Genomic DNA, 21,530 nt, shown 5'->3' on the forward strand with positions numbered 1-21,530 from the left:
TAACTTTGCCAGGTGAGTAGATCACCAACTCCCTTTATTTCTTTTCCTTACATTGGATGATGCCCTGTGTGTGCAGCCATTTTTTTTTTACTTTGATTAATCAATACAGTTGTAATATTATCACCATTTTTGGGTGTGCACATTCATTGTGTTTTACGGTCTCCAACAGTTGTGTAGCACCCTGGATTTTCTTATTAGAAGTGCCCCTTAATTTTTCTTTTTAGGATGTATAGAAAAACAAAGACTGTTACAATGCAACCGTCAGCTTTATTATATAGAGAAACCTCAGCACAATTCACAATATCTACACCCGCTCTGTACGTTACCCACCCATTGTCTGGATGTTATCCCTTTTAAAGGTGAATACAAACCAAACAAAAGACATAAATGTCAGTCACTCTGGGCAAGTGAAAGTGGAGGAAAGGACACATGTGTTACCTGTAAAACACATTAGAAACATTATCTTTAGTAAAGTAACCAAACAATGGTCAAAACAAAAAGAAAAAAAAAAAAAAAAAAAGGAAAAAAAAAAAAAAAAAATGTAACAACCTAAAATTGAAAAATTTCATATGAGAAGTTTATGATTAGTGATTTCCACAACTGGTTAATTTGTTGTTGAAAGACACAAAAGGAAGAGCCTTGACATAAAGCCGTCACAGGTTACTTACCCATGGCTCTTGGCTATATGGTCAATGCAACTAAGGTCTGTCCAGCCCTGCCACCACCTAGAATGTACGCGCTTTATTCAGTTATGCACCGATACCAGACAATCTGGTATACAGTTCAAAGCAGAACAAGACATATTAATTGTGCTGTGAAGTCCATTGTTTGAGCATCGTCAGACTAGGATAATGGATACTTACAATAAAACACTACTTATTCAGGTGACCAGCAAACTTTCAGTCACTTCATACCTATGCCACTTCCTGAGGTCTCATTTGAGGTAGAACCGTTTGACCCAGACCCTAACGAACTGGAGTTAGCAGATCCGCTTCCTGAAGCGGCCGATCCAGTGCCAGACTGGGAGTCCTCCTGTAGTAAGAGGTCGAAGAGTTCACTAGATGCCGAATGGCTGTCATTGTTCCCGCTGTCCTCTCCTGTGTCCACCTGAAAAAAGGAATACCATGAGAAAGACTTATCAGACGCAAACTACGATCATCTTTCCAGAAATCTTGCATTGGAACCTTTGAATATTTTTGAGCCTATGTATAACTTCTAGAATACTGCCACCCATATACAAAAATACATACAGTTAGGTCCATATATAGTTGGACAGAGACAACATTTTTCTAATTTTGGTTCTAGACATTACCACAATGAATTTTAAACAAAACAATTCAGATGCAGTTGAAGTTCAGACTTTCAGCTTTCATTTGAGGGTATCCACATTAAAATTGGATGAAGGGTTTAGGAGTTTCAGCTCCTTAACATGTGCCACCCTGTTTTTAAAGGGACCAAAAGTAATTGGACAATTGACTCCAAGGCTATTTCATGGACAGGTGTGGGCAATCCTTTCGTTATGTCATTCTCAATTAAGCAGATAAAAGGCCTGGAGTTGATTTGAGGTGGGGTGTTTGCATTTGGAAGGTTTTGTTGTGAAGTAAACATGCGGTCAAAGGAGCTCTCCATGCAGGTGAAAGAAGCCATCCTTAAGTTGCAAAAACAGAAAAAACCCATTCGAGAAATTGCTACAATATTAGGAGTGGCAAAATCTACAGTTTGGTACATCCTGAGAAAGAAAGCACTGGTGAACTCATCAATGCAAAAAGACCTGGGCGCCCACGGAAGACAACAGTGGTGGATGATCGCAGAATAATCTCCATGGTGAAGAGAAACCCCTTCACAACAGCCAACCAAGTGAACAACACTCTCCAGGAGGTAGGCGTATCAATATCCAAATCTACCATAAAGAGAAGACTGCCTGAAAGTAAATACAGAGGGTTCACTGCACGGTGCAAGCCACTCATAAGCATCAAGAATAAAAAGACTAGACTGGACTTTGCTAAAAAACATCTAAAAAAGCCAGCACAGTTCTGGAAGAACATTCTTTGGACAGATGAAACCAAGATCAACCTCTACCAGAATGATAGAAAGAGAAAAGTATGGCGAAGGCGTGGTACAGCTCATGATCCAAAGCATACCACATCATCTGTAAAACACGACGGAGGCAGTGTGATGGCTTGGGCATGCATGGCTGCCAGTGGCACTGGGTCACTAGTGTTTATTGATGATGTGACACAGGACAGAAGCAGTCGAACGAATTCTGATGTATTCAGAGCCATACTGTGTGCTCAGATCCAGCCAAATGCAGCCACACTGATTGGTCGTCGTTTCATACTACAGATGGACAATGACCCAAAACATAAAGCCAAAGCAACCCAGGAGTTTATTAACGCAAAGAAGTGGAATAATCTTGAATGGCCAAGTCAGTCACCTGATCTCAACCCAATTGAGCATGCATTTCACTTGTTAAATTCAGACAGAAAGGCCCACAAACAAACAGCAACTGAAAACCACCGCAGTGAAGGCCTGGCAGATCATCAAAAAGGAGGAAACACAGCATCTGTTGATGTCCATGAGTTCAAGACTTCAGGCAGTCATTGCCAACAAAGGGTTTTCAACCAAGTACTAGAAATGAACATTTTATTTACAATTATTTAATCTGTCCAATTACTTTTGGTCCCTTTAAAAACAGGGTGGCACATGTTAAGGAGATGAAACTCCTAAACCCTTCATCCAATTTTAATGTGGAAACCCTCAAATGAAAGCTGAAAGTCTGAACTTCACCTGCATCTGAATTGTTTTGTTTAAAATTCATTGTGGTAATGTCTAGAAACAAAATTAGAAAAATGTTGTCTCTGTCCAAATATATATGGACCTAACTGTATAGAAAGATAGCATTATAGTAGTTATATTCTTGTACATAGAGGCAGTATTATAGTAGTTACAGTGGGTACAGAAAGTATTCAGACCCCTTTCAATTTTTCACTCTTTGTTTCATTGCAGCCATTTGGTAAATTCTAAAAAGTTCTTTTTTTCTCATTAAAAAGTACACTCTGCACCTCATCTTGACTGAAAAAAAAACAAAATAGAAATTTTTGCAAATTTATTGAAAAAGAAACTGAAATATCACATGGTCATAAGTACTCAGACCCTTTGCTCAGTATTGAGTAGAAGCACCCCTTTGAGCTAGCACAGCCATGAGTCTTCTTGGGAATGATGCAACAAGTTTTTCACACCTGGATTTGGGGATCCTCTGCCATTCTTCCTTGCAGATCCTCTCCAGTTCCGTCAGGTTGGACGGTGAACGTTGGTGGACAGCCATTTTCAGGTCTTTCCAGAGATGCCCAATTGGGTTTAGTTCAGGGCTCTGGCTGGGCCAGTCAAGAATGGTCACATAGTTGTTCTGAAGCCACTCCTTTGTTATTTTAGCTGTGTGCTTAGGGTCATTGTCTTGTTGGAAGGTGAACCTTCGGCCAAGTCTGAGGTCCAGGGCACTCTGGAAAAGGTTTTCATCCAGGATCTCTCTGTACTTGGTCGCATTCATGTTTCCTTCAATTGTAACCAGTCACCCTGTCCCTGCAGCTGAAAAACACCCCCATAGCATGATGCTGCCACCACATTTCATTGTTGGGATTGTATTGGGAAGGTGATGAGCAGTGCCTGGTTTTCTCCACAGATAAAGCTTAGAATTATCACCAAAAAGTTCTATCTTCGTCCCATCAGACCAAAGAATCTTATTTCTCATAGTCTGGGAGTCCTTCCTGTGTTTTTGAGCAAACTCTATGTGGGCTTTCATATGTCTTGCACTGAGGAGAGGCTTCAATAGGGCGACTCTGCCATAAAGGCCCGACTGGTGGAGGGCTGCAGTAATAGTTGACTTTGTGGAACTTTCTCCCATCTCCCTACTGCATCTCTGGAGCTCAGCCACAGTGATCTTGGGGTTCTTCTTTACCTCTCTCACCAAGGCTCTTCTCCCACGATTGCTCAGTTTGGCTGGATGGCCAGGTCTAGGAAGACTTCTGGTGGTCCCAAACTTCTTCTATGTAAGGATTATGGAGGCCACTGTGCTCTTAGGAACCTTGAGTAATGCAGAAATTCTTTTGTAACCTTGGCCAGATCTGTGCCTTGCCACAATTCTGTCTCTGAGCTCCTTGGGCAGTTCCTTTGAGCTCATGATTCTCATTTGATCTGACATGCACTGTGAGGTCTTATATAGACAGGCGTGTGCCTTTCCAAATCAAGTCCTATCAGTTTAATTAAACACAGCTGGACTCCAATGAAGGAGTAGAACCATCTCAATGAGGATCACAAGGAAATGGACAGTATGTGAATTAAATATGTGTCTGAGCAAAGGGTCTGAATACTTATGACCATGTGATATTTCAGTTTTTCTTTAATAAATTTGCAAACATTTCTACATTTGTTTTTTTTTCAGTCAAGATGGGGTGCAGAGTGTACTTTAATGAGAAAAAAAATGAACTTTTTAGAATTTACCAAATGGCTGCAATGAAACAAAGTGAAAAGTTTAAAAGGGGTCTGAATACTTTCCGTACCCACTGTATATTCTTGTACATAGGAGGCAGTATTATAGTAGTTATATTCTTGTACATAGGGGCAGTATTATAGTAGTTCTATTCTTGTACATAGGGGCAGTATTATAGTAGTTATATTCTTATACATAGGGGCAGTATTATAGTAGTTATATTCTTGTACATAGGGGGCAGTATTACAATAGTTATGACTATTATAATACTGCCCCATATACAAAAATATAACTACTATAATTGACCCAATGTACAAGACTATACTATAATACTGCTCCCTATGTACTTATAAGAATACTCCAATAGCGCCCCAATATTACAACCTCTGGCAAAAATTATGGAATCACCGGGCTCGGAGGATGTTCATTCAGTTGTTTAACGTTGTTGAAAAAAAAGCAGATCACAGACATGGCACAAAACTAAAGTCATTTCAAATGCCAACTTTAGGGCTTTAAGAAACACTAAAAGAAATCAAGATTAAAAATGTGGTACTCCGTAAGGGTAATTTTTTTCAGACCAAGCAGAGGGAAAAAATTATGGAATCACCCTGTAAATTTTCATTTCCAAAACTAACACCTGCATCAAATTAGATCTGCCCGTTAGTCTGCATCTAAAAAGGAGTTGTACAAGTATATAACTACTATAATAATAATAGTAATAATACATGGATAAGCATAAAATACAAGTTATTCTAATTACATATTGATACATTCTAACTATCTATGTTGTACAAAATGTTATGCCATGGTTAAGAACACAAACTAAGAGCACAACTCACACATTTAATGTCCGCTTGGTTTTCTGTTGTGGTACCTTCGGGAAGCTCTGCTGGTTTTGGCAACTCTTCTTGGAGAAGGACCAGCTGTAATGGAGAACTGCTTCTAGAGTTACTAAAAAGATGCGGATCATCACTCTGAACATCCTGCAGCTCATCTGCTGACATGGGAGATGATGGACGAGATTCTGGGTCCATAAAGTCTGTGGGAATTTGGGATGGCACAGTTTGGGGAGCAACTGGCATTCCAGTGTATGGATAAGAAGGTGGGCATGGGTACTGAGCGGGAAAGAAAGGTTGAGGTATCTGCTGGTTGATAGGCGGGTACATATTATAATTGGGGAGGAACACAGCCATTAATGGGCCCATGTATGGAGACGGGAACGCTGGGAATGGCTGCATGTTGTAGGAGATGTTCGACTGTGGGATAGACTCCGGAGCTACAGTGGAATTGGTACAGTCTCCTGCTACCGTGGTGCCCATGTGTGGGACCTGGAACCCTGGCATGGGATAAGCTGGTTGAATTGGGATCATCATTGGAGCTGGAAAGGCCATGTTTGAAGGACTTGGGTTTGAGACTTCAGACGATGGCCAAGACTGTGGCAAAGGTCCTTGCCTTCTCGGTCGTGGTGGTAGATTGGGGTGAGATCCGTTACTGTCCGATGATTCCATAGGTTTCTGCCTCTTGTGTTTGCTTTGTTTTTTACCTTTTTTCCAAGCAGTCGGAGCAGTGCGCTGAGGCGAATGTTCTCCTGAGAATACAAAGCCAATAAAATCCCGAAAGTTATGGAAACCCGAATGGTAATGTAACTAACACCTTCCTGCACCATGCCATACTATTATGGCGCTCGGATGGAGTAGGCTCAGGAGCTGTGCCCGTGCCATCTGCACCAATGGTCAGCTGTGTTGGTTAGGATCAGAGTGATCTCCAACCCATGCCATTTAATCATTCAAATCCTAGAAAAACACCTTATCTGGTATCACATCCTTTACAACCCTGACTATAAAATTAATGTGCTATTTATCCTGCAAGGTAAAAGGCAAAAAAAATATGGAAAAAAAGAAGTTATCGGCACCACAAAATGGTACCAACATAAAACTACAAGTAGTCCAAAAAAAACCTCCTTTTGGGACATTTTTGTAACTTTTTTACAGTTAAATATATGCATTTTGGGCTGAAAGTGGTTTTTGTATGTGTTTCTTTAATACATAGCATCTTTTGCAGAGAATTGTAGAGCCAGTAAAAGCCACATTGCTGGCTGCTAAACGAGTTAACTGAGAATCTGTCAGTCAGCTGATGGGAGAGTTTGTAACCCTTTTTTTGTCTTTTTCTAAGCTGCTTACATTAAGTCATGATTTTTAGCAAAAAAAAAAAAAAAAAGGTTTTTTTTTTTTGTTTTTTTTTTGGGGCGAGGCACCACACCAAAACATCTCTCAACTTAAGTGGTGTTCACATGAGCTAAAAGATGTTTGCCCCGTTCAAGTGGAAAGCCAAAGTTGTGAACTACGCTGGGCATTATCAGGATAAGAGACAACACAGACAGTAGGCCATGATGGCTACCTTGCAAACCTTGTTCATGGGAGCAGGCTTTGCTCCGGCTGTCCTGCTGTAGGTAACTACTGTATGGAGACTGCATGATCCTCTGCCGGAACCTGTGCACATAGTTCTGCTCCTCTTTCTGGGTATGGGCAGACAGGACCTCCTTGGTTAATCCGACCTGCTTAAACTCCTCTGGGGCCACACTGGAGCCCGCAGCTTGAGAAGATTTCATATCTATCAGTTCACTACCAACTGTAGCGTCTTCTATGGCTGTCACCTCTGGAGAGGAAAGGCAAGTAAAAGGGTTATTTGTCCGAATTACACATTCACAAAACACAGGAAAAATGCAGGTAAACAGTGGCCATAATCAAACAGTTTCAGTCCAAATTATCAAGTTACTTTGTCAACTTTTTTGGCATGATCCCCTAACAAACATTGTCATATAAATCTAAACACATTTTTAATTGTGAAATAAAAGAATTAAATTCAGCAAACAAAAAAAAAAGCAGAAAAAATACAACAAATCTCAAGAATGATCAGCAGCTTGCCTTGTAAATATGTGCACTACAGGGGCCAATAAGAGGTACGGCTGAAGTCATGGGGCTAGGTGAAGCTTTCTAATAAACACTCTGCTCCCATTCTGCCTCCTGTGTACAAGGTATATGGCGATTATAGTTTAAATGGAACCTGTCACCAGGACATTCTGCAGGCACAATGTTATACAGCAGGAGGAGATGGAGATAGATATCGTTTTGTGAGAAAAGTTTCAGTATAACTGGAGTTTTAATAATTTAAACCTCTGGTCTCTGGGTCCAGTGGGCGGTCCTATCAGTGATTGACAGCTTTCTTTGTACAACTGTGCATGCAGAGACAGCTGTCAGTCACTGATGGCTCCACCCACTGGACCCAGAGACCAGAGGTTTAAATGCTTAAAACTCCGGTTATACTGAATCTTTTCTCACAAAACTATATAAAATCGATCTGCTTAGCTCCCCCCCTTCATGGTGCCTTAAGATCGGACTGCATTTTCCTGGTGATCGGTTCCCTTTAAATGCCCCCCCCCCCCCCCAGTTTTATGAAACGGACAATTTTTTAAAAACCAAAAAAAGTTATGTAACTTTTTAATATAGTTTGCAATTTTGTTCCTCACCATCCAATAAGATCTCTGCTTCCAATACGTACTGAGAACATTGTTATTTATATCCAGAAGCTAAAACCTGTGCAGACCTGATACTTCTCACAGCTGCGGCATGCACGGATTAGTTTCCGCTTATAAACAAGATGGTTTCTATTCACTGACAGCAAAAAGATTGAAGATGACAATGAATTAAAATCAAAAATAAAACAAAATAAAAACAGACAGTATTTATTAGAATGCTTCACACCACTTCCATGGTCCCTGTAGTTGGATTTTGTGCTAGTAGAGAATCCAACAGGGGTTGCCGGTGATCGGCCATTTAAAAAAAAAAAAAAGGCATTTTGGGAAAATAAAGGAGGGCGGAGTCATCCATATCAGACCCCCACATCACCCCATACTTTTATCCAAATCAGAAAGACATGGAAGAAAAAAAATATATATATATTTTATTTAAAAATGACTATGAAAAATATTTTTCACCAATTTTTGGATTTTGCGTGTTTCACAAATAGAAAAGATTATTATAAATTTCCACCTGATTACATATTTTGATCTTCCTTGAAATCTTTTATTTTTTCTTACATTGTTACAAATATGCAGTGCAGCGAAATTGTAACTGGTGGAGAACACCCTATCATGGACATCAGAGGACTATCATCCCCCCCAAGACTGCAGCATAGCAGATCTGAATTGGAATAGAAAAGTTAAGTAAAAAAAATAAAAAAGGTTTTATGCCAAAAATATCTATAATCATATATATATATATATATATATATATATATATATATATATATATATATATTATATAAAAAAAATCCCATAGATCTGTGGTGTTGAATTGCCGACAAGAGGAGTCTACAATATCCAACTGCTGCTGCGCGCCATCTGCATAACTTAGTCTATTTTAATGGTTAGCTTGGCTACAGCCAGCTTTGTTTTGTGCTGAAATCCAAAGGCTTTAGCTGGAGGCTTCCTTTATATTTTTGAGTCTTATGAAGCAAGTAAGTGTGGCTTGTTCCTCGAGCACAACCCTGCAAACTAAGAGTCAAATGCATTAAGCATAAGTCAAACATTGTAATCTGCAGAAAAAGAAGGGAGAATTTCTGAAATTCTCCCCAGAATGTAACCCACCTGACTCGGGCCGAGGAACATGAACAATGGTACTGCTGTAGCTACACTGGCTGGTGACTGAAACCACACTCATTGCCTTGATGGACAGGGTAAGGTCGGTCAGTGGAGCTCCCACCACAGCGGCTGTTGTCTGAGCATCGGCGGTGACCATCGATTCTGCTGATAACTGACTCGTGGATATTGGTGCTGGAACATCTTGCAACGATACAAGAAAATCGAGGACACTTGAGTTTTTTTCACTTAAATATCCAGATTTCTTTCCTAATTTGTGCAAACTTATGAAGGGATCCTCAGCCAGTACAGTAACATTCCCATAACTTGCAAAGCGGCAAAATATCAGAAATGTTAGATTACTGGAAGTTGTCCCAGTGCATCATAATTTGAGCGGAGGGGTGCACACAGTTACATTAAAATGGCCATTTCTAAAATGTTAAGCTATCCCCTATCCCATATATACGGATTGCAGTAGGTCTGACTGTTGGATTCCCCCATGATCACAAGAACCAGGCTCTGAAACCTGACATCTGCAAAGCCCAACCTTGAGTGGAGCGGAAATGCTCACGTTCAATCTCAGCTCCATTCAATGTCTATGGGACTGCTGGACAAAGCCGAGCGCTGCAAGCTCTGATCTCAGTATTGCAAGTGTGGACGGGGACAAACCCGAGCGGTGCAAGCCCTGATCTCAGTACTGCAGGTGTGGACGGGGACAAACCCGAGCGGTGCAAGCCCTGATCTCAGTACTGCAGGTGTGGACAGGGACAAACCCGAGCGCTGCAAGCCCTGATCTCAGTATTGCAGGTGTGGACGGGGGCAAACCTGAGCGCTGCAAGCCCTGATCTTAGTGATCTCAGTACAGCAGGTGTGGACGGGGGCAAACCCGAGCGCTGCAAGCCCTGATCTCAGTATTGCAGGTGTGGACCGAGACAAGCCCGAGCGCTGCAAGCCCTGATCTCAGTATTGCAGGTGTGGACCGAGACAAGCCAGAGCGCTGCAAGCCCTGATCTCAGTATTGCAGGTGTGGACCAAGACAAGCCCAAGCGCTGCAAGCCCTGATCTCAGTATTGCAGGTGTGGACGGGGGCAAACCTGAGCGCTGCAAGCCCTGATCTCAGTATTGCAGGTGTGGACGGGGGCAAACCTGAGCGCTGCAAGCCCTGATCTTAGTGATCTCAGTACTGCAGGTGTGGACGGGGGCAAACCCGAGCGCTGCAAGCCCTGATCTCAGTATTGCAGGTGTGGACCAAGACAAGCCCAAGAGCTGCAAGCCCTGATCTCAGTATTGCAGGTGTGGACCAAGACAAGCCCAAGCGCTGCAAGCCCTGATCTCAGTATTGCAGGTGTGGACGGGGACAAACCCGAGCGCTCCAAGCCATGATCTCAGTATTGCAGGTGTGGACGGGGACAAACCCGAGCGCTCCAAGCCATGATCTCAGTATTGCAGGTGTGGACGGGGACAAATCCGAGTGCTGCAAGCCCTGATCTCAGTATTTCAGGTGTGGAAGGGGAGGAGGCCCAACAGTTGGATCAACAGAAATCAGTAAGTTATGGATCCCTTAAGGATAGAGGGCAACTTAACATTTTGTGAATAAACCTTTAATAAGTGTAATTAATGATGCATCTGAGACGTATCCACTAGATTAGGAAACGCTCTCATTTATTTAGCTTCATGGTGGCACGAGTAATCCGTGAATCAGTTGTGTTACCACCACTAATCAGTGACTTTGATATTTCCCTAAACAAAACAACCAACCTAACCGGCAGGTTAGGCCACTTGCACACGTCCGGTATTTGGTCAGTATTTTACATCAGTATTTGCAAGCCAAAACCAGGAGAGGTGACGTGTTTCTATTATACGTTTCCCGATTTTGGAAGTCAAAACCAGAAGTGGAACAATCAGAGGAAAAGTATAATAGAGACACGTCACCACTTCTGTATTTATCACCCACTCCTGGTTTTGGCTTACAAATACTGAGGTAAAATACTGACCAAATACTGAAGGAATGAACGTGGCCTTACCGCGAGTCACCATGAAGTCTAATGCTGCAGGTTTCTTTCAGACAGAGTCCTGTCTAAGGATCTCAGCAGCTACTCTCCAAAAAAAAACAAAAAAGAACTCTGCTAGGAAAGAGGTTTCTGGGAGCATGCCACACAGGCTCTCGCAGCACTGGCCATTGTCTTAGCAACACGGCACTAGGTGAATTTAACTTTTCCAGTTTCTTCACAAATTTGCACACATTCTCCCTCTTCCTCAGCAGTGGAATTTTGATGACCCGAGAGACTCGACATGGACATTCATGAAAGCATAATGCTTGGCGATTGGGGTCCAGTCTAAAGCCTTATTAATGGATCTGTCCTTTTACTGCCGTGAAAATCCATCAGATTTGTGTGTGGAAAAACAATGCAGATGTAAAATGTACAATCTCAGAAAATTATTTTGGTTAAACAGCGTAAACAGACAAAGCACATTAAAAGCTTAAACCACACTAGAATCAGGAAGGAAAAAAAACAACCACACTGGAATACTATATGCTGCCAGGAGGTTTTATTTGAGTTTACTACACTTTTTTTTTTTTCCCTCTCGACTCTGCATTAAAACTAGTGATCTCATTGGTCTGTATGGGCAAACGTGTGACTATTTGTCTGCACTAGTTGTAAAGAGGCATAGAAATTCTCAAAGATTTCAAAATGAGAAAATTATATTTGAAGAATGTAATCACTAGGGCTTCCAGGTAGAAGAAATAGGGTTTACGTAAATACAAAACTTTTAAGATCCTGGTAACATAGCAAACCTAAAAAAAGAACAATCACGATGCCTACTATATCCCTTAGAATAATAAGCACAAACACCTGATGGTGGTTATGGTATATTTATGCCTCTAATCAACTGTGGAGAGAATCATTTTTCACATTGAGAAATTAGAGTAAAGATGGTTGCACAACCATCTCAATAAAAACCTTCATTTAAAAAAACACAACTGGTCTGCTTTTATTCTTTGTAAGGCAAGATTGTGATAATGCAACCAACTATTCCCCTTTAAAAAGACAAGCAACAGAAAGAAGAAATAGGAAGAATAGGATAATATTAGTACAAAGCAGATCTACTTCATAAAAAGGAATTAGGCAAGTCATCACAGCCATATTAATTTGTACACACAATATACAGTACGTGTGTGTGTGTGTGTGTGTGTGTGTGTGTGTGTGTGTGTGTGTGTGTGTGTGTGTGTGTGTGTGTGTGTGTGTGTGTGTGTTTAGTGGCAACTTTTCATAAAGTAAAAAATAGAGTGTGTTCCCATTGAATGAAGCTGCTTATACCCCCACACAGAGATAGTTTTTACCTTCCAAAGTCTCTAGGTCATTCTGTCCAGGGACACCCTGTTTGTCGTCCTCCGAGGAGGAGGTGGTATTGGTGGAGGACTGACATTTCCTTTTTAAAGCTGGGATGTTATAGCTCTCCAGATACCTGTGAAGAAGAGGAATGGAGAATTACAAAATTATACACATATTACTTATCCTGTACTGATCCTGAGTTACATCCTGTATTATACTCCAGAGCTGCACTCACTATTCTGCTGGTGCAGTCTCTGTGTACATACATTACATTACATTATAGATCCTGCTGGAAATAATCAGCAAACTTGCAACCACACTCCCTGCTAACACCTTAGTTGTCCAATTTATCAGATGATTTTGATTTACATGTAGAACTATTTGCAGTAGAGATAATGTGCGCTGTGGTGCATCATTTTTCTGACACAGGTTATTAAACAATATTTGCCCAGGAGTCAAGACAATCACTAGAACAGGGGCTAACTGTCAGATCCTGCTGGCTCCTTTACGAGTAGCCAACGGCCGGTGATGTCTGTTCTCTGTCTGCTCTTTGGCTTTAGATGTAAATGGAGCAGAAAACAAAATGACATCACTTCAAGTAAAAAATTATATCAAAATCTCATCAACCCCAAATGCTGACAATTCACCCTAGAAAACACACCCTCGTGCCTTACCTAATAATACTGTCCACACAATTGATCTGCTGGTAGGAGGGGATGTGTTGGCCTTTTCTGGAGGCATCACACGAGGACTCTCCTTGTCCCTCCACCATCACATTCTCCTGATGAGGCCTGAAGAAAGCATTTTGATTCGGTTTGGCTGTTAAAAGAACAAATGATCAGTTTTCCTCATTTCCCTGGTCAATAACTGACAGATTTTATATTTTACTACTTCAGCACTAGGTGGCGCAATTACATTTTTTTCAATTTTTATTATGGGCCATTAATAATTATAAAAAAAAACAAAAAAAACCCCACAACAACAACGGAGGACACAATGTGGCTACAAGTCTATTGTGTGGCACATGACTACTCAACCAAGGGCCCTAAAAGTGTCCACAGCTCAGTTTGGTACACCCATAGCAAACAAAACTTAGGAAGACGTTGGGTATAATCACCTTTCACAACCTCCTTGTCCAGCACCTCTCGTCTTTTGGGCTGAGGCTTACTTCTCGTATCTATGTATACCTTCTGCCCCATGTTCTTGATGCGGTTAATGTCTGTGCACACCTGCTTTAACGTCATCTGCAACAACAAGGGAGGGGAAAAAAAAAGCAAGTCATGTAAACTGATGGAGAATAGATTAAAATAATGTACCGTATTTCTCTATCGCTTATAAAATGGCATTCCTTTCTATAGCGCTTTACAGACATCATTAAGTATTTAAATTAGATATACACAGCAAACAGTGTATATTTTCTTTATATTATATATACTTTCTCTGTAATATAAATATATATTACACAGAGAAAATATATATAATATGAAGAAAATAAATGTATGTAAATATACATTTAATTTATTTGTTTTCTATTAACACGGACACGTTACAACATGAGGACATTGGAAGGTACTGGCGGCATGGTCACAAAATACAGTATATTTTTATGACTGGAGAAGTCAATAATGTCATACGAGTCATGGCAAGACTACAAAACACCAAGAAAGGAAAACATTTGCAGAATGGCGTTGGAAATTTGAAGGGGCTGCACACAAGTGAAGCACTGAAGCAACAGAACCCAGTGCTGCCACAAAGAAGCTGATTGCAGGGACGGACGTGGCGGTATTAGTGCAGCTGATGGTGACCACATTGGCACAATGGCAGTGATGGGACACTAAAATGCCTCTACTACTTGAGAACTGTGACATTTCTATGACAGGAAGGGGGACCACATATTTAGACACGTCTGATAATTGATGTTCCTGCCATTGACAATCCTTACCGGTTCTTTGTGCATCTCATCCACACAGTTGCCATTGGAATCACTAGACGAGGCCATGCTTATGTAATGCTCGTAGGAGCCGTTGCTGCCCAGACTCCCGTAGCCGCTGGAGCCATTGTTGTGAACAGGCTGGAAGGAAATGATTGAAGATGTGAAATCCGGCCAAATTATGCATAAAAAGGTACACAACATCTTATGATAATTGCTGCATGATCAATCTAAACAAAATCTCCAACAAAGAAGCAACATTTATATCTGTGCCGCCATCTTACAGACCCCAGCATGTGCTATAGAAGTATATATGATAGAGTAACCAAGTACTAATATGCGCTGTATAGTAGGATCACACTATGGGCATGTGAGAAGTCACTGGGTCCCCATATTTATGATTCTGGTAGGCCAGATTTCTCTGCACACTTTACTTGTCACCTCTCCTAGTTTTCCTCCTGGAGATGAAAGTGTTACTAGCTGGCAGAGTGTCTCTCCATGCTCTGCCAGTGTCATGGGAATAATAACACATTTTTTCAATTCATTCATGCATTTCCAGGAGGAACAAAAGAGGAACATTGCAACATAGAGTTAAAAAATAATACCTAAAAATTATTTTAAGTGGAACATAAATACTTAATAAAAATGAATGTCAGGAGAACAGATGAGACCTTTTGTGGCTCTGCATGAGACGACCTGATTTTAAACTATTGTGTACATTATTGTTCATCCAATGTGAACCTTGTTACCTAGCAGCATCCTATAATAACCATCATTCAGAAAATGTTCAGGTCAGTCCTGAAATGGCTGATAATAAGGAACAAAAGATTGGATTCCAAAAAAGCAGCCAGTGGAGAGTAGCAAGAAGTTTAGAAGAAGTCTATAAAGTCTATGTGAGGAGTCTATAGAAGTCTGACACATGGAGCCTTTACGTCTCCGAAGTGGATCATTGGATTGTGTAACCATGAAACACAAGAGTCACTTACTTTCCTCTTCAAGATCAATGTCCCTATCGATCGGTGTGAATGGTGAAGTGTATACATGGGATGATTATTACAGGAGAAGAAGCATTATTATGGCTGACACAGAGTCATCATTATAAAGGAAAGTGCCATCTTACATAAGAATTTACTTCAATGAATTAGTGCAGAGGGCTCTTGATCAGATAAAGGAGTCTCTACATCAGCAACGCAAATCTCTCTCCAGTCCAGAGTGTTTGTCTACCCTCAGGCTAAGGGCACAGCCACAGACGGCCGTATAAATCAGACAGATATCAGACTGCAATGCTCAGACTGGCCAGCGGCTCTCCCGACCAGAGTGTGAAAGCGGCACAGAAATCTAGGAAGCGTGCACACTTGGATTGGGGAGAAAAGCCAGCCAGTCCGAGCATTGTGGTCCGATTTGGCGAACGGTATGAAATAAATAAAAAATGAACAAGAATGTTTCCATTCATTGACAGCAAGGAACGTTCTAGGAAATTGTAGGGAACCGATTCAAAAAGTATATTAGAAAGTTCTATTTTACTTAAATAAAGTTTCATTCTTTCCAAATAAAAATGTTTTCCATCAGTAACACCAAGCCACAATCACTCTCAAGACTGGAGGGAGGGAGAGAAAATTTAAAAAAGTACATTTTCTTCTTAAAAAAAGAAAACTAACATTTTATTTGCAAGCTTTGGAACCTTTTAGCAATGCATGGCGTGCTCTCGTAAGCATTTGTGTGGCTCAACACATGCCTCATTGTATGCAAAAAGAGAAAACAACCTGTAGAGAAAAGAACTAGAGACAAAGCCAAAGCCGAGCGGCATTTCTGATAGGCAGCAGAAGGCTGCGGATACAGATCCATGTGATGGCACTGAGTCACTGCTGGCAGATTGGTCAGGGAAATGTGTCCTGTGTAAGACGGCAGGATATTAGCAGCTCGGTGCGGCGGGCAGTGACGTAATACCCCATTCTTCCCTGCAGCGGCAAATTACCTTTCACAATGACAGTGGAGCAAAGGAACAATGGATGCCCTTTCAGAGACTGCCTGGAAACAATCACACTGGCCTAAATAAACCCCAAAACCAATTCTCTTCTCATGTCTTTACATAATCGCTTTGCTCCGAGACCCCATAAATACTTGGCGGACTAACAACTATGTTCTGAAAAACTTCTTAAATTGATGTAACGCTGGATACGGACCATATCCATAGAGAATGAACAAGGACCAAGAGAGGCGATCAGACCGTGGGACAAAATGAGAACTGCAGGAATAACACTGCCAGCCCTCCAGAGGAAGCCCATCCAACTTCCAAAAAGGCATTAGATGACTAAGCAACCCTGCCGACATTTATCTAATGCGAGTAGGGGGCCTTTAGTTTTTGGAGAAGAACTGGAAATGAAAGGAATACTACACCGCCTAAATGTTTAATAGCTCACTAAAACTGACTGTACCTGTAAAAGTACTTTGTAGATCTGTCCTTGCAATTCCTTAATCTCCTTGTCAACGTTGTTAATTTCTGTGCTTCGGGCAGCAAAGACGTCTTCATTGAGGGGACCCCTATAAAAAGAAAAAAGAAAGAAAGTGGAATTTTTTGCGTTTATAGAAATCAGACTTTACATTCATTAATGTCAAAACAAAATGATGCAACTATGAAATCGCCCTTTGGTGAAGTTCCATTCCACTGGCCATGACAGTGGTCTGTAGCCTCTGCATGGGAGCGGGTGTACCGCCTCTCGCCTGGTGGAATCTGTGGCTCTTCTTCTGATTAACCGCGAGGTCGCACCGTAACCTTGCCAAGTCATATAATCAAAAGAGAAGCAGGGGATGACGTCAGGCAAGAGGTGGTACGTCTGCTCCCATGCAGTGGCAACAGAGCACTGTTGTGACTGATGGAACAGGATGTGCGAATCGATTTGGGCCAACTCTACTTATGAGCAATTTCATTAGTGATCGCTTCATATTCACAGCCATTAATAGGGGTGTTCACTCTTTCCATAGTTGGGCTGATCGCCAAAGGTCCAGCTGCTATGGGAAAGTAGTTAAACATGGGGCCTGTTGCAGTGATAGGCAAGCCCCTCTGACCATGCTTACGTTCTGACTTTGTGCCGACCAATGATGAACGCCACTTTTCTGCTCCAGGGGTTTACGAAGCTCGACCAGCTGGTGTCCAGGGTGATGTAGTCACCATTTTGAGTGCAGAACCTAATTGGGGAATGCTCAAATGGAGGCTGCCCGGCATACTTTAAGACTGAAGAAAACAGGAGGAGAGAAAGGAGAAGGAAAATCAAATATCATTGCTTACACCAAATCAGAGAGGAGCAGGCAATGGCTAATACATTTAATACATCGTTAAACTAGTGCAGCTGCAAGCCTCAGGATGATGTGGGATAGTATGAGGATACATAGGTGTGTGGTTTTTCATTAGACAGCAGGGAAACCTCCTTTATAGCAAATGATCACAAAAGAAAATAAATTAAATCTGCTTTCCACATGATGACATCCAGTCCGTCATTCACTAAGCAGTGGTTTAAAGGAACTAAATATATGGGACATCATTTTCAGTCGTACTCCTCTGGAGTGGCAGATTTACTGCTCTACTAACTGTGCTTTTCCTTCATACAGTAGTGACTGAATAATAGGGGGCATTTTAGAAAACGTAATCATCCATATACTTCAGGATGTTACAGCTAGATAGTGGAAAGAGTGGGATATTACACCAAGACGTTTAGCAAAATCTCATTGCCAAAACTACAACCGTCTCATTTGTTACGAATTATAACCAGCTTACTTTTCCTGTGCATGGCCAGCATCAAAGGACGATCTTCGGGGTGTAAATACGATAAGACCGAGGTTCCTACTAGGTCCTGTGGTAAGTAACCTAATAATGGTACGGCTCTAGAAGAGAGAAGACAGCAGAAGCTTACTCAAAATGCAAGAACAGAGCCTCCTGACAGAATCTGTGTCATAAGGGGTTAATACAGTCTGGGTACATGAGGTGGCCATGTTCACAATGAAGAAACCAGCAGGTATGCAACAGCGGTGGTGACTTCAGAGATGGTCACTACATGACTCAGATCTGCTCTCCTGAAAGCCATTGCTTCATACAGAAGAGAAAGAGAAAAAACAACAACTCACCGGTCGTCTACCTCCAGGAACATACAACCGGGCGTATGTGTGGTGGTAAATATCCGCTTATCCAGGGGGATTCTGGGAGCTGCAAAAAGAATACACATCAGTCTTATAAAGGAGTGTTTCCAAAAGGGAAAGGAGCTCTCTGAATGTATGGCGAGGGCCTGGCCAGTAAGGCACCCCAGCAACCCACTGAGGCTGGGGGTCCACTCAGCCCAGATTTCCACTGGCGACATTTGTCCTACACGTATGGCGATGTGCACGCAGCATGTGTGTAGCTAAGCCCCCTCCATACAGTGCAGGTGCAGGCGGCGTTACAGCTGTGATTGCATTTGTTAACCATCTAGATGCTACTGTCAAATGATGATAGTGGTATTTATGCAGTTGGAAATAAGGGTAGGTATCCCTTTTGATGCTCATCAGTCTCGTCGCAACGCAATTGTAGTGTGCCGATGGCATTGTTATGGCAGCCAGGAGCTTGCTTAAGACCCCAGTATCTGCCATGTTTGTACAATTATGAAGCCCAATCTGTGGTACTTTTACGATACCAACGACTAAGTGAGATTTCAGGTCCATATCCTCTAGAGGGACTAATAATATTCTATAATAGGGTAGGGCCCCACAATCACCTACTGATGGCCTGTCCTAATGGCAGAAGCTGTGTCTCCACTTACCCTCATATCCTGAGTGAATCTTTTCCACCAAAGCAAGGCAACAAGGCTCTGGCTCGACATCAGGAGAACTGCGGACCCTGACACCGTACGGTGTCATTCGGTAGGGATTGTATCGGACTTCATGATCCCGGTCCTTGCCATTTCTGAAAGAAAAGAAATTACAATCCTCCGTTACCTTAATGCAAAATGAATAAATTAAGTTATAGAAATCCCCCTGGGTGCCCACACATAGACCCATGGGCCATGGAAATGCAGCGGCCCAAATCTGGTAATAAGCGGCACATTTTCAATTCTTAGGCTCCAGATATTCTTAAAATAATTTCAATACACTGATGGCAGTCAAAGATCTTAAGGAATTAAAATGCAAAGAGTCAGACGTAAAGCAAGAGAAAAGTAGAGCAGAAGAAACAGATGGAGGGGAGAAAAACTGCAGTCAGGCTAGACACAATTCTGCATGAAGTCTAATCATGGAGACGGAAGTACGTCTTTAGACAAAGGCTATATGCATTTTTTCATTTTAGATGTATTAGAGCAATTAAGTCTGGTTGCAAAACAAAATCTAGTCTTTAAAGCCCCTTTATAAGGTATAAGTGTCAGCATTATGTAATGAGCAGACAACAATGCCCGGAGAGGATGAGAGCCAAGCTGGAGCAGGAGGTAACATTACATTGAACTGTACAGGGTGACGTGTATTGCAGCAGATAATAATGGGTTTACTTTAGGAACCTGCAATCTATTTTCATCAGTGTCAGTGTTTGCATAAAGCTCGAGGTTTAGCGACTTCACTATGCTTCCTCTAATTGTGATAATACAAGGCTAAAAACGACAGGTCTCCTGTCTTTTCAGCAGAAGGTCGGTGCTTCCATTGTGAAGGCTACAGATGCTGCGTTTTTTTGTAAACATTGTTCCTGTCACTTTGTGGCATACGGTTATGTAAGACGAATGGAGGGCTTTTCAGAGGAGGGGAGGCATGGATGGACCGTGCTTAATTGCTAGTTGCTTTGATGAGAGATTGATTGAAAAGGAAATCGTGTTCAACAAGTAATGTGATTCAATAGCTGCGGCTCCAAGTGTTGCCACAAGTACACAAAAGGCGGCGGCACTTAGAAAACCCAGCATTCTCACTGATCTACAATGGGCTGATTAGTGCGGCTAGAGAAGATGATTCCAATAATTATTTCTGTTACTGCTACACAAACAGGAGAAACCACATGTTCAGCCATGAACCTAAGCACACTGAAGACAGTGGCCGGACAAATACTTATTTGGCCAAAAGCAACCCCCATACATATGCACTTATAGCTGAGCGGGCATGTGTTCTCAGACAAATTGACAATCAAGGGGTGCTGAGGTAAGAAGATGCTGCTCACACTGCTGTCCACCCTGTCTATCTGATCTAATACTGGAGATACCAGGGGTGCTGAGGTAGGAAGAGACTGCTCACACTGCGGTCCACCCTGTCTTTCCAAATGCTGAGTGGCTGCTGTGCTGTGTGGGCTAGTATAGACCCCACATCATGTTCAGCCCCACCCAATTATCCCTGTTTTTTAATCCCTGTGGACTGACATTCCGTTTTTATTAGTTTTTTTCCTTGTCCATTTCTGTTTAGCTCCTTTTAAAGATTCTAAACAAGAGTTACAAATGAGGTAGCACAGCGTGTGAAGCTGCTTCACCATCAATGTGCTGACATCTGCCGCGAGATACAAATAAAAAAGGATAAAACTCAATTTACAAGACTATTATTATGCAAATGCAGGACCATGTGACTCCCACTAAACGCTCCTAGTTAAAGCAGCTGTTGATCTAATCTTCTCAACGCCGATGTAGATGGCACAAGCTACTGAGCCTACTGATTGGCTGCAGTGGTGACTTGCCATCCAGTGCTGATGTCATCACTGCAGCCTGTAAAAAAAAAAGTCAGGGGCAGTAGCTGGGAAGCAGCACTACACCTGGGGAGGTTGAGTATTGAAGTTTGTTATTTTCTACAAGACAATGTTGAAATATAAGTGGATCCCAGACAAACCCTTTAAATTTTATGGACAAATCTAAAATGACACAAAAGGAATATGCTGCATTAAACAGATTCTCCAAAATGTGTGTAAACATACAGCAATCGTACCTTATTCTGCAGAAAAAGGACTTCACCTGAGTATATTCATAAACCGAAGCTGCAAAAATAAAACACAGGTTAATATAGAGATGTACATAGTTTAGTAAACTAATAGCAAACAGCATCAGAACTGAAATCACCCCCCTGCCCTGCAGGTTCAGGGTCTACCTACAGCTTGCTTTCTGGGATGTGCAGTTTCTACAAGAAACTCTGTGCAATAATCATCTAAGCAATAAGTGACGGAGT

At 41.7% G+C, this 21,530-nt stretch overlaps 1 protein-coding gene across 2 annotated transcripts in view; it reads right to left on the reverse strand.

The window, feature by feature from the left end:
• The window catches only part of PER3 (period circadian regulator 3), a 41,862-nt gene that overhangs the window by 6,503 nt on the left and 13,829 nt on the right, over window positions 1-21,530 (reverse strand). For both annotated transcript variants that reach the window (XM_073656512.1, XM_073656513.1), the window contains exons 6-19: window positions 21,294-21,342; window positions 19,175-19,317; window positions 18,507-18,585; window positions 18,160-18,266; window positions 17,463-17,619; window positions 16,823-16,928; window positions 14,400-14,528; window positions 13,575-13,701; window positions 13,132-13,276; window positions 12,466-12,590; window positions 9,132-9,326; window positions 6,884-7,141; window positions 5,326-6,074; window positions 915-1,107 (exon numbers count right to left, since the gene is read on the reverse strand). In XM_073656512.1, coding sequence (XP_073512613.1) covers window positions 915-1,107; window positions 5,326-6,074; window positions 6,884-7,141; window positions 9,132-9,326; window positions 12,466-12,590; window positions 13,132-13,276; window positions 13,575-13,701; window positions 14,400-14,528; window positions 16,823-16,928; window positions 17,463-17,619; window positions 18,160-18,266; window positions 18,507-18,585; window positions 19,175-19,317; window positions 21,294-21,342 — 2,562 coding nt within the window. The remainder of the gene's footprint in view (window positions 1-914; window positions 1,108-5,325; window positions 6,075-6,883; window positions 7,142-9,131; window positions 9,327-12,465; window positions 12,591-13,131; window positions 13,277-13,574; window positions 13,702-14,399; window positions 14,529-16,822; window positions 16,929-17,462; window positions 17,620-18,159; window positions 18,267-18,506; window positions 18,586-19,174; window positions 19,318-21,293; window positions 21,343-21,530) is intronic.

This window comes from Phyllobates terribilis, unplaced genomic scaffold (assembly GCF_046119375.1).
Source record: "Phyllobates terribilis strain yellow unplaced genomic scaffold, ASM4611937v1 Scaffold_12__6_contigs__length_324123572, whole genome shotgun sequence".
Classification (NCBI taxonomy): domain Eukaryota; kingdom Metazoa; phylum Chordata; class Amphibia; order Anura; family Dendrobatidae; genus Phyllobates; species Phyllobates terribilis.